This window comes from Echinops telfairi, unplaced genomic scaffold (assembly GCF_000313985.2).
Source record: "Echinops telfairi isolate 266 unplaced genomic scaffold, ASM31398v2 ScPeMD7_7468;HRSCAF=8506_0, whole genome shotgun sequence".
Lineage (NCBI taxonomy): Eukaryota > Metazoa > Chordata > Mammalia > Afrosoricida > Tenrecidae > Echinops > Echinops telfairi.
Window position 1 is genome coordinate 67,813,333 of NW_022111369.1, and position 13,210 is coordinate 67,826,542.

At 37.3% G+C, this 13,210-nt stretch overlaps 1 protein-coding gene across 1 annotated transcript in view; it reads right to left on the bottom strand.

The window, feature by feature from the left end:
- Positions 1 to 5,322: 5,322 nt before the first annotated feature.
- The window catches only part of PDCL2 (phosducin like 2), a 48,339-nt gene continuing 40,451 nt past the window's right edge, over positions 5,323 to 13,210 (bottom strand). Inside the window, exons 5-6 of the mRNA XM_045284061.1 lie at positions 9,121 to 9,329; positions 5,323 to 5,477 (exon numbers count right to left, since the gene is read on the bottom strand). Of these exons, the coding sequence (XP_045139996.1) occupies positions 5,323 to 5,477; positions 9,121 to 9,329 (364 nt within the window). The remainder of the gene's footprint in view (positions 5,478 to 9,120; positions 9,330 to 13,210) is intronic.

A 13,210-nucleotide genomic window follows, 5' to 3' on the forward strand; every position in this document is an offset into this window, starting at 1 on the left:
TTATACTCTGCCCTAAAAAGCTGCTGTAAATCAGAATTGACTCAATGACAATGAGATTGTTTTTTTAATTTATATGTATTAGAAAGCATTAGAATTGCATTGAATTTGATAATATGCTCCTTCTTTCACTTCTACAACTGTTTTATCCTGAAGACAGATTATCTGCACATTTGTTAAGTGGAATTCAGGATCTGCATACATATGACTAGGTAAACACTTCTCTTACGCCTGCCAGTTTTCCTTCCCTCTAGTCTTCTTCTCTGCCAGTGTGTTATATTGTTGCAGCTTGCATGTTGCTGTGATGCTGGAAGCTATGTCACTGGTATTTTCACCAGCAGGGCTACCCAAAGTAAACAGGTTTCAACAGAGCTTTCAGAGTATCAACAGAAGGAATAAGTTGTCCAAATTTAGAAGAATTAGCCACTGAAAAACTTATGGATAGCATCGAAACATTGTCAGATACTGAAAAATCTAATGGATGGAAGCAGAACATTGTCAGAGATAATGTCAGAAGAGGAGGCCCTCAGGTCAGAAGGCACTTAAAAGATGACCAAGGAAGATCTGCCTTCTCAAATAGAGTTGACCATAATGATGTGGATACAGTATAGCCTTTGGGGCCTTCATTTGCTGATGGGTCATAACTTAAAATGAAAAAAAACAGCCACAAATATCTATTAATGATTGGAACTTGGAAAAAAATCAAGCCTCAAGTTGCAATATTGGAAGATGGCCAGTTCTATAGCCCAAATAGTGAATAATGTAGGAAGCATACAAAGATGATAAAAATAATACATAAAGTTACTGTACCAAAGAGAACTGGTCTACAGGCAACCATTTCAAGAGGTAGCATATGATTAAGAACTAATGATACTGAAGGAGGAAGTTCAAGCTGCATTGGAGGCATTAGCCAACACAAGGTTCCAGGAATTGATGGAATAACAATCGAAATATTTCAACCAGTTGATGAAGCAATGGAAGCACTCACTTGTCTATGCCAAGAAATTTGGGACACAGCTACCTGACCAATGACTGGAAGAGATCCATATTTGTACCCATTTCAAAGAAAGGTGACTCATCAGAATGCTGAAATTATAGAACAAGATCATCAATAAAACAAGCAAGTAAAATTTTGCTGAGAATTAACCAACAATGGCTGGAGCAGTCCATTGACAGGGAGCTGCCTGACATCCAGGCTGGATTCAGAAGAGGATTTGGAACAAAGGATCTAATTTCTATTGTCAAATGGAGCTTGGCTTAAAATAGAAAATAAAAGAAAGATGTTTACTTGTATTTTATTGACTCTGCCAAGGATTCGACTGTGTGGACTGTAACAATCTAAGGATGTCCATAGGAAGAATGTGAATCCCAGAACACTTCATTGTGCTCATGCAGAATCTATATGTGGATCAAGAGGCAGTTGTGTGAACAGAACAAGAGAATACTGCATGGTTTGAAATCAGAAAAGGTATGCATCAGGATTGCATTCTTATTCAATTTGTACGCTGAGCAAATCATCAGAGAAACTGAATTATATGAAAAAGAATGTGGGATTAGGAGTGGAGGAAGGTTATTAACAACCTGAATTATGCAGATGACTCAACCTTGTTTGCTGAAAGTGAGGAAGACTGGAAGCGCTTGCTGATGAAGATCTAGGATTGCAACCTTCAATGTGGATTACAATTCAATGTAAAGAAAACTTAAATCCTCACAACTGGACCAGTAAGTAACATGCTAAATGGAGAAAAGATTGAAGTCAAGGATTTCAGCTTGTTTGGATTCACCATCAGTGCTTATGGAAGTAAGTCAAGAGATCAAAGGATGGGCTGCTTTAGGTAAATATGCTTCACAAGGTGTCGAAAAGCAAACATGTTACTTTGCAGACTAAGGTGCACCTAACCCACAGTATTTTTCATTTGTCTTAAATGCAGGTAGAAGTTGAACATTGAAAAAGGAAGACCAAAGAAGAGCTGATGATTTTGAATTGTGGTACTAGTGAAGAATACTGAAAGTACCATGGACAGCCAGAAGCACAAACACATCTATCTTGGATGAAGTATGACCAGAATGTTCCTTAGAAGCAAGGATGGCAAGATTTCATCTCACATACTTTGGACATGTTATAAGGAGTGACCAATCCCATCATGCTTGGTAAAGTAGCAGGACTTCAAAAAAGAAGACCCTCAGCATGTTGGATTGACACAGTGGTTCCAACAGTGGGCTCAAGCACAGGAGCATTTGTGAGGATGGTGCAGGACCAGGCAGTGTTTCATTCTGTTGTGCACAAGTTTGTGATGGGTGAGAAATCAATGAGATGGCACCTAACAATAACAGTTCTAAAATTTATGTGTTTACAAATCCTTCTTTACTATTTCTGGAGGATGGAGTCTTTCTAATTCTTTCCAATGTTAGAGTATTTGATTGTATATTCTATGGTATGATAAATTATCATTGTTGGCCTTAAATTTTTATCATTACTTCACTCAAGCCTTTAGCTTTCTGTCACACCCTCCTTCTCTACAGCCTAATATGACCACTAACATTCCTACTCCATAATAACAAAGAGCCTTTTTCGACTCCATGCTAAACTACCTTATTCTTTTGAACTTATTTTTAATAAGTGATAGTTAGGTTAATTCTGCCAAGGCCTTCATAGGAACATGTGGGTGGAGTTTAACCAGGTTGCAGCTTGACTGGAGGGCTCCCGAGATAAATGCTTTCTGAGCCTCCTGTCTCTATTCCTGGTGCTTGGACCAGCGTGCTGCTGCTTGAGCTAGTCCTTTGCTTCAACCAGGTGCTGCACTTATCTGTGGGCCGAGCCAACCCATGGATCATATCTCCTTGCCCTGACTCCTAGAGCTTGAGACGCTATCTGAGCCTGCTTTCCTATGCTCCGGAGCTACTGACTGTTGCTGCCCCACCCTGCCATCTGCTTGCACATCTGCCTGCGCAGAAGCTGCTTGTCCGGCCTGAGGGCAGATCCTGCTGTCTGCTTCCTTGACCTTGGACTTGAAGGACCTTTAGTATATTAACTGTTTCACAAAAGTGAGTTGAACTTTGCCCTCTGTACTATTAAGTGGACTAATTAGCTGTTATATTCCTTCTCACTATATAAATGTATCTATCTATCTAATCATAAGTGCCCTCCTGATTTTGTTTCTCTAGAGAACACTGCCTAACACAGAAATACTACCATTTAAGCTGAATATAAGTTCAAGTTGAAAAATATTGCTATAAAGTCATAGAAACCTTCATCACACAAAAATATCAAAATGTGGAGTTAGTATTTCTAGACATATTCTCCATTTAGGGCTGTGCATTTCTGAATGCCGGTTTTCTTTTCTTTCTTTTTTCTATTAGCCTCATTGCTTCTTTTCAATAGCACATATTGCATTACAATAGGACATTACATCCACTTTTATCATGAAATGGAATTTTTAGGTAATATAACTAACCTATGAGCATTCTGAAAAATCTATATAATGCACTTTCTGTCATATACAGAAAAGGCAATTAATTTAAAGTAAAATACTCTTAAAACTGTAGTAAATACTGAAGCAAAATATGATAATATCTTCAAATTTCCATTGATGTACTGAATCATTGTTCTTATGAATGCTGGTTTTCTTTCTATCTAACCCTTTTCTGAAAATTGTGCATTCTTTACCTTACACCACATCAAAACTAATTTTGTCATCCTTGATGGGCTCAAATTGTTTTCCTTTTAAAAGTACTTCGATGTTTGAAACAAAAAGAAATCTAAAGGGGCAAGATCAGGGTTGTAGGGAGAATGGATAAAATTCTCAATGCAATCCTCACAGGACAGCTCTTGTTGCCCTTGAAGCATAAGCAGATGCATTGTCATGCTGAGGAAAAACGCCTCAGTGCAACTTTACAGGACTTTTTTTTTTCATAACAAATGCAGTTTTAATTTCCTTATAACGAACTTCTTCCTAGTAATCCTTCATGATTGTACTGCATGCTTTGAGAAAACCCATCAAGAATTCCCCTGTGGAGTCCCCTCAGCCACCATAACCTTCTGAGCTGAGCTTTCTGCCTTGAATTAATTTACTGTCCCAGGAAATTCCCCCAGAAGATACTATTTTAATTGGACCTTTTTTTTCAAGGCACCACAACAAGACTAAGATAAGTGGATTATGAGAACTGGCCTGCAGTCATCCACTAATCAAAGAGACATGATTAGACACATTTTATTTGGATTAAACCTGTGCATCTATGAAGTGGAACTCTAGTGGCAATACTTTAAAAAAATTGACATATATATCATATCATTCCATAGTTCAAGCACATCAAGCAGAATAGCAATATTTTTTTACTCACCCTGATATTCACACAAACACAGATTAATCATATTCAGAATTATGGGTAGTCAATAGAGACAAAGTATGAGAATAAAATCTGTAAATGAACTACCATGTGTTAGATTTGCCACCAAATCCTTTTCTCTACAAGTAATGTCCATTACTAAGCCAAGATAAGGCACCATGCAAGTCTTGTGCAGCACCCTAATATTTTGTTTCTTCATTCTGCATGCTTCTGTGATTACTGTTAAGACATACCAGTGTCCGTGCCATTGAGTCAAAGCTGACTCAATGTGTAGCAGAGTAAAATTGTGTTCCATTGAGTTTTCAATGGTGGATTTTTCAGAAGCAGAACCCCAGACCTTGCTTACAAGATACCTCTGGGGAAATGCAAGCCTCTAACTGTTCAATTAGCAGAGTGTTAGCCATTTGCATTACCAGGGACTAAGATACACTCCAAAATACTATATTTTCCTCCCATGATTTGGAAGTTAGGTGTGAGACTACTTAATAGTTTCCTAATTTAATAACTAAGAATAATGATTAATGAAAGACGTTTCTTTTGTACTTTTCACATGCTTTTAATTACATTTTTATTGAGCAGTTAAATTTTAATAGGTAAGAGGCTTCAAAGAAAAAGCATATTGTGGTCATACATTTAATTTAACATATTTTTACACAACAATTGGTAGATTTATATAAACTAAAACTTCATGGTTCTGTGTTACTTTCATTCACAAGTTTCTTTGGAAATGACTAAGCAACTCATGGATCCATAATATTTTATTTTAGCATAATATGGATCAGAAAAAAATATTAAGTACAAATTCTGATTTTGTTGGTGGCCATGAATATTCTGAAATACTTGAAAGCTTTTGAAATGACGTAAGCTATAATTCCAAAATAAAAATGAAAACACACCAATTTAAACACTTTCTGATCTGTGAATATGAAGGCAAACAAAACAGCATATAAGTTCTTTAAAGTCATTTATTAATGGTTTCTATAGTGTATCGTTATCACTGTTTGAACTGTTACTATCATCATAAATAGAGGTGTTTCTAATTGAAGATACCATCACATCTACAATGCATTTTTTGGGGTTTTCTTCCAAATCAGTCTGTATTGCTCCAACTTCTGCTAGCTTCCATTCAAGTTCTGAAATAAATAACCAATTGTTAAATTGGACAAAATATTGGAAGAATTTTAAAAGATTTTCTTATCTATGTGAAATGGAAACTGATGCATAAATGAATGTGGAAGTTAATGACATAGTTAGTACTGGAGGATAACCATAGTAGTATATAATAAAATACACATGGAGTGTAGCTAAAGGGGAAAATATGGCTAAACTTACTTGTAAATGATTACATTTAAATGATCTGAAAGTGTATGTCAAGAAGCTAGGAAAAAAACAAAGTAAAACCAAGGAAAGCACAAGGATTTTAGCGAAGAGAAAACTAACAAAGCTAAAGAACCAACAACCCAAGCCCACTGCCACTGAGTTGATTCCAGCCCAATTTAGGGTTTCTGAGACTGTAGCTCTTTCTGGGAGCAGATAGCTTCATCTTTCATCCATGGAATGCCTGCTGGATTTGAACTGCCAATCTTTTGGTTAGGAGTCCAGTGTCTTACGCACAGTGCCACCATGCAAGGCCAGTAGGGCTGACAGAAGAGAACAGAAAGATGGCTCTCTGAAGAGCCCAATAGACACATCTCATGCAAAACTGGCTACAAGACAAAGAAATTAACCAGCATAAAGAATTTCATGGGGTGTTCGCAAAAACTAAATGCTTTCATTCCTCAAAGGATTTATAATAAAAAAGTGAAAAAACAACCCACAGATAAAAGAACATTTCGAGGAACCATATATTCAATAAGAGTATATTATCTAAAATAGAGCCCAAACTTCTATAACTAAACAAAAAACAACAGTCCCAGTTTAAAAAAAAAATGGGCAAAGGACTGCATAGACATTTTACCATGGAGGATATTCATATGGTCAACAAATACAAGAAACAAGTAAAACCTCAATGATATACATATCTCACACACAATATCACACACAAAAGTCAACCCAATGTCATTCAAGACCAAGTTGGGGTTGGGGGGAAACTTCAAAATAGACATATCTAGAAGAAGATCTTTTTCACCTTGGGAACAGAGACAGTTTTTTTTTCTCCTTCCAATTTTCAAGAAAGTACAAAATAAACTAAAAGTAATACAACATTTAACTGGGCCAATTTTTAAACCATGTGACAACTGAAACTAAGTCACAGTGGGTGAGAACAGATTAGCAATACATATAAGATTAATATCTAGAATTAAAAAAATACATTCTTATCTAATTGTAACAGAAATTCTACCAGTGAATAACTTAAACAAATTTATTCTATCATAGTTCAAGAGACTAGCAGTTCCAATTCAGGGTACTAGCTCTAGGGAGAGGCTTTCCCTCTCTGTTAGGTCTGGGAAAGGACCTTGTCAACTGCGGTCCTCTGTGTCTGGAGTTTCTCAGCACAGGGACCGCCCAGGTCCAAGGATGCATTCCACTCCAGGCTCTTCTTTTTGGTGGTGGTAGCTCCTTCTGATCGCGGTTCACTTTTTAATCTCAATCTCTTTTTTTAATCTCAAAAGACATTGACTCAAGATACAACCCAATTTTGTGGATTGCATCCTGCCTCATTAATATAATTGCCTCACATCTTGCCTCATTAACATCATATAGGTGAGGATTCACAATGCATAGGATAATCACATCAGATAACAACATGGAAGATAATCACATAACACTGAGAATCATGGCCTAGCTACACTGACACATTTGGGAGGGGCAGGGAGGATACAATTCAATTCATAGCATGCATACTCTCTAATAAATCAAAAACAAAACAACTGAAAATGGGCAAAGTTTATGAACAATTAGAGGCAATCAGAAAAACTAGTATAGAAGAAAAAAAGTAATCATGGAGATGCAAATTTAAACAACCACAAGGTACCATTTCATATCATCAGATTGGCACAAGAAAAGAAAGAGTTTAACAATATGGATATTGGGTGAGGATGTGGGTCAGTGGAATTCTTATAGACTGCTGGTGGGAAGAATAAATGTATGGTCAATTTAGAGAGCAATTTGGCAATATCTAGGGACACTGAAAGCATATCTGTATGATTTCACAAGTCCCTATATTTTCTGAATGAAATTTCAGAAATAGACACAAAGATGTTCAAAGGCAATTATCTTATAATTTGAAAACTGGAAACAACTCAAATTTCTATCAGTAGGAAAAACGCAAACAAATTGTGATATAACTTGCGGATGAGAAAATACTAGATAGCTTTTAGAATAACAGTATGATTTACGTGAAAACAATGTTGTTAAACAGGTTTCAATGGGATACACTATCATCCCATTTATTGATTAGCTTCCAATGTACAATACATTTATTTTAAGTATATTATGTGTTGCTAAAGCATAAAAATATGGAGCAGAAATGCACTAAATTAATGGTCATAATTGCCTCTAGGGAAGTGGGGTTGGAGATGAGGTTAGGAACAAAAATATAAATAACTTCAATCCTATCTATACAGTTTATTTCAAAAGCAGCAAACAAAGAGCAGAAGCCACAGTGAGTAAATGTATCCAGTTTTTTCACACTTGTTATTTTTTTGCTATATTTTTCTTCACATTCATGCATTAACTTTTAAATAAAAGGATGAGACCCAAGATGGGAAAATCAGGTGCTGGAAACAGGAGGGGCATTAGGAGACTGAAAGGGAAAGAGGACAGTATTCTGGGACAACGAAAGTACGAGAAGTCTCAGGAAGTCCAAAAACAGGTTGGAAGAATAAGAGTGTCAAAAATATCTTTGATAACAACCATTCTTTCCTAAAACTCAATCAAATGAATCAACGGTGAATTTAGGAGGAAGTTGCTACCTGGTTAGGGACAGAGGAGCTGTAGTGGTGCAGTGGCTAAAATGCTTGGCTAGTAACTGAGTAATTGGAGGTTCAAAACCAATCGCCACTTTGTGGGAGAAAGATGTGGCATTTTGCTTTCACAGATGGTGAGCCCTCCAGGCCAATTCGACTCTGTCCCACAAGGTCACTCTGAGGCAAGATTAACTTAGTGACAATGAATTTGGTTTTGCTCTGGTTTGCAGTTAGGAATAAGTATAAAGTCCTGTTCCAAATGCTATGAAAGAAAATGGTAAGATACATGGTCCTTCTACTTGTTAGGGAGATAAGGCTCAAAGGGAATTGATTAATCAATAGCATTAGATAGCAAGTGAGTAAATAATAAAGTCTAGACAAAATATATGTACTATTGGAATTCAATAGAGAAGAACACAGTTGGGCCAGGATTACATAATGGAACATAAAGGAATTGAGGATAACCACCTCCCCCCTCAAAATATAGTGTGGACAGAGAGAATAAAAGAGAGGAGGGTAGTGTAGGTACTAAGAAAGACACACATAAAGTTGAATGGTCCAAATAAGGAAAGAGCATTTGGAGGTCGTGGCTGAAGACCAGGAAATATTGAGAAATATTGTTGCATAGGTTGGATCAAACTCCGAAGCAGAAGACAATTTTTACCTTATTAGAAATAGGAAGCCATTAGGATTTTTATAGAAGAGTACTATTATAGGAAAATTAATTTGTGAGTGTATACAAAAAGACAAAGTATAAGAAGACAACTTAATATTTTAAGGAAATAAACTTTCATAATATCTGTATACATGATATAATTTGTAGAAGCTTTCCCATGTTATTTTCATAAACAATTAAAAATAATATTACCTTCTAGTTTGAGATTTATCCCTCCACATTCCATAATTCCAATGAATTTGCCTTCTATCTGACCATTTTTATAAACAAAAATTGTTGGTAAGCAGTTGTCATGGTAATGTTGAATACAGCTATTCACAATGGCTTTAACAAATTTCGTTTCTGGAAACTTTCTTGCAAGGAGATTAAGATGTTGGTTAACCAACAAACACATTGGGATGCTAAAAAGAGAAACAGTGGCTATGATAACTTTATGGCAGACTATTTATCTCAGTCTAATAAAATAAATTCAAACATCTCTATAGCAAAAAAATTATCTTTAGTTTTTAACATTATCATTTTTACCTAATGCTGAATCAGAAAGTCCTCTGGTGTGTATTGCAAACAACATTATAACCTGAGAATGAAATTTGTTACTATTTGATGGAATTTGATGCTTAATTAAATTAGTCCCCAGTTTGTAGGCCACTTAGAGGGAAAATTTAAAAAAGGAAACTTCGAGGGAATTCCCGGAAGTTTTAATGATAACAAGGGGATCCCAAATCTTATCACTATCATGGGCTTCTTTTTTTTTTTATGTGAGTGTAGACAGTGTTTATTTTTATTTATTTTAGGACTTATTTCTGAACGCAACCTCCTAACAGCATTTTCCACCCGGGATCTTGACACCTTTGGGGGTCAAACAACCCTTTCACAGGGGTTGCATGGGCTTATTTCCACATGAATGGACTGATGTTTCTTCTGAATCCTTCTTGACTTTCTTGACCCCAATAAATTTATTTTTTTAAGATTCTTAAATCTTAAGATTTAAGATTTATTTTTTATTTTTTAAGATTCCCCCCATTATCCAGAACTATATTCCTCTTCAAAATTTTGAAATTGATTGGAACTACGGCCCAATTTCTAATTCTTTGCATTCTATTACATTACTCCCATTATACCCATTCTTCAAATTGGGAGGAACCCAAATTTGGGAGGAACCCAACCTTTCCTCCCGGCTCACCACCCCCGCACCGCTTTGTTAAACTGTTCCCAGTCTGGTCGTGAATCCCTTCACCTCTATTTCATCCCCCGTGCCTTCCACTTCGTGGGAGCCCTTTCTCTATGGGTTATCCTCCCTCTCTCGGTCATCGTTTCCTGACCTTTCCTTCTCCGAGGGCTCCCTTCTCCACTTGACATAACATAGTCAAGTGACTAAATCCTTAAAATAATGTTCCTTTACAACTTTATGGATCCTTTTAATAAGAACCTTCTCTTTTCCTGTTCATAGCCAGATTAAAAAAATAAAAGTTGCTATTTCTATTCATCATCCTTCTTGAAATTCTCTATTTTTTTTTTTTGGCTTCTCTGAAAACATTTTCTATCTATCTGCTTTCCTTCATCTGTTTATGCCCGAAATGCAGATGTTTCTTATTATGTCCTGGACCATCTTCTCATTTTAGACACATTAATTGAGCAATCTTATTCAGTCTGATGATATCAATAGCTGATCAACTTCTTCCCCTACCACCCCACCTCTTTCCCCAAGTAGAAATCATATTTTTTACTTGTATCCTTAGTTTGACCCAAAATCTCCCTTTTCCTCACCCCATTAAATCAATGATTAAGTCATATTAATTCAGCCTCTTTATCATTTGTCCTCTCCTCTCTTTCCTGAATTCCTTACTCCTGGTCTTATCCAAGCTTCACCATATTCCTCTAGTCTCTCTGTTTCCGGTCTTGGGTCTCTCAATTTATCCTTGACCTTTCGATAATGGGACTTCAGCACAAAAGTCTCATTGTGGAACAACCCACGCTTCCCAAACTTCAGATACTTCAGCGTTTCTTCACTGCTTTCAAGACAAAGGCCAGACTCCTCAAGGTTCTCCATGGTCTGGTCCTTCCCTACCACCCCGGTAACGTTACCTGTTTGCATCGTGTATGTTTCAGCTAGAATAAACTACTTAATATATGTGTCAGCTAGAATAAACTACTTAAAGTGAGATTCCTCTTATTTCTGTACCTTTGTTTAAGCCACATTTCCCACTTAAAATGCTCCATCCATCCTGTCTATTTCCTACAACCCAGTAAACTTGAAAAATATTTTCTTACGTTTTAAGTACAAGACCAAAAATAGCTTACTTCCCTTCTCCACAGGCAGACCTACGTATTCGCTCCATTTCATTCATTATGTAGACTTCCACCACAGTAGCTAAACGATTGTGTCACATTTCTCTGTGTCCTGCACTACACTGAATGTTTCTTAATGGCAGAGCAGATGCTTTGTCTGCCTTTGTATCCCCATTGACAAAGCCTTGTAATCCTGGGTGATTGTACAGAAAAGTGAAGAATAAACAAAATGTATTTATACGTGTGTTTAGGCACATTTAATGTATCTATCCCATTTCTTTTGATAATTACAACATACTAATCTACAGAGGAGCCCTGGTGGCACAATGGCTAAGTGGTCAGCTGCTAACTGAACTGCTGACCGTTGGAATACACTCAGCTGCTCTGCAAAAGGGAGACGTGGCAATCTGCTGCTGTGAAGACGTTTGTTGTCAGGTACAATGGAGCTCGGTTCAGCTCGTGGCGACCCTATGTACCGAAGAAAGAAGCACAGCTATGTTTGAGTCACTGTCGCAGCTACTGCGTCAATCCAGCTCTTGGAGGGCCTTCCTCTTTTCCCTGAACTTTTCCTTTGTCAAGCATAAATCCTTCTCCGAGGCCTGGCCCTTCCTGAAAATGTGGCCAAAGTACATGCGATAACACCTGTCCATCCTCCCCTCTAACAAGTACATTAACAAAGCTTCTTTCAGACAGATTAGTCATTCTTCTGGCAGTGAATGGTATGTTCAATGTTCTTTGCCAACACCATTATTCAAAGGCACTGGTCATCCTCTGGTTCGGCCCTTGCCTGCATATGCGGGGACTGAAAATAAGAAGGCTTGAGACCTCGGTTCATCCTAGTCCTCAGAGTGACATCTTTGCCTTTTTTTTTTAACACTTTAATGAGGTCTTTTGCAGCAGATTTGCCTGATGCACTGTATTCTTTGATTTCTTGTGGCGCTGGAGAAGAATATTGAAAGTACCAAGGACTGCTAAAAGGACCAATCAATCTGAATTGGAAGAAGTAAGGCCAAAGTGCCCCTTAGAAGCAAGGAGGGCAGGACTTTGTTTTTCATACGTTGGACATATTATCAGGAGAAACCAGTCCCTCGAGAAAGACATCGTATTTGGTAACGTGGAGGGGCAGTGAAAAAGAGGAAGTCCCTCAACGAGAACTGACCCAGTGGCTGCCTCAATGGGCTCAGGCACAGGAACAGTTGTGAGGATGGTACAAGACCCGGCGGTGTTTCGTTCTGTTGTGCACAGGGTCGCCATGAGTCAGAGCTAACTGGAGGCACCGAACAACAACAATAGCTTCCAGGAATCTGGACTCCACCTTCAAGTAAAGAGGCTCTTTGATTATTTCTCCATTACCATGATGCTGCTATTGGTCCAGTTGTGAAGATTTCTGTGTGTGTGTGTGTGTGTGTGTGTGTGTGTGTGTGTGTGTTTAGATGTTGAGGTGTAATCCATACTAAAGGCTGTAGTCTTTGATGTTTATAAGTAAATACTTCAAATGTTCTTGCTTTCAGCAATCAAGGTTATGCCTTCTGCACATCTCAGGTTGTGAACAAAACCGTCCTCTAATCCCAAGGTTATATTATTTTTCAGATACTCCAGCTTCTCAGATTATTTGCTCAACAGAGTGATTGAATAAGTATGGTGAAAGAATGCAGCCCTGACACAAAACTTTCCTGAACAGTCTCTTGCTCCATATACAGGTTCCGCATTAACATAAATAAATGTTTAAAATTTCTATTTCTGCAATGTTATTCATAATTTGCCAGGATCCACACAGTTGGATGTCTTTTCATAGTCAATAAACCCAGCAAAGATCTTTCTGGTATCTCGGCTTTCTGCCTAAATTCATCATATACTTGTCCAATTAAAAATGGACAATGCCAGTCTATTTCTGCTCATTAATGCCTACAAGCCTAGGAGATCTGTCTTCAAGTGATCATTTTATTTCTGACAACTTCTAATATTCTTAGATTCATACTATGTACATTCCATA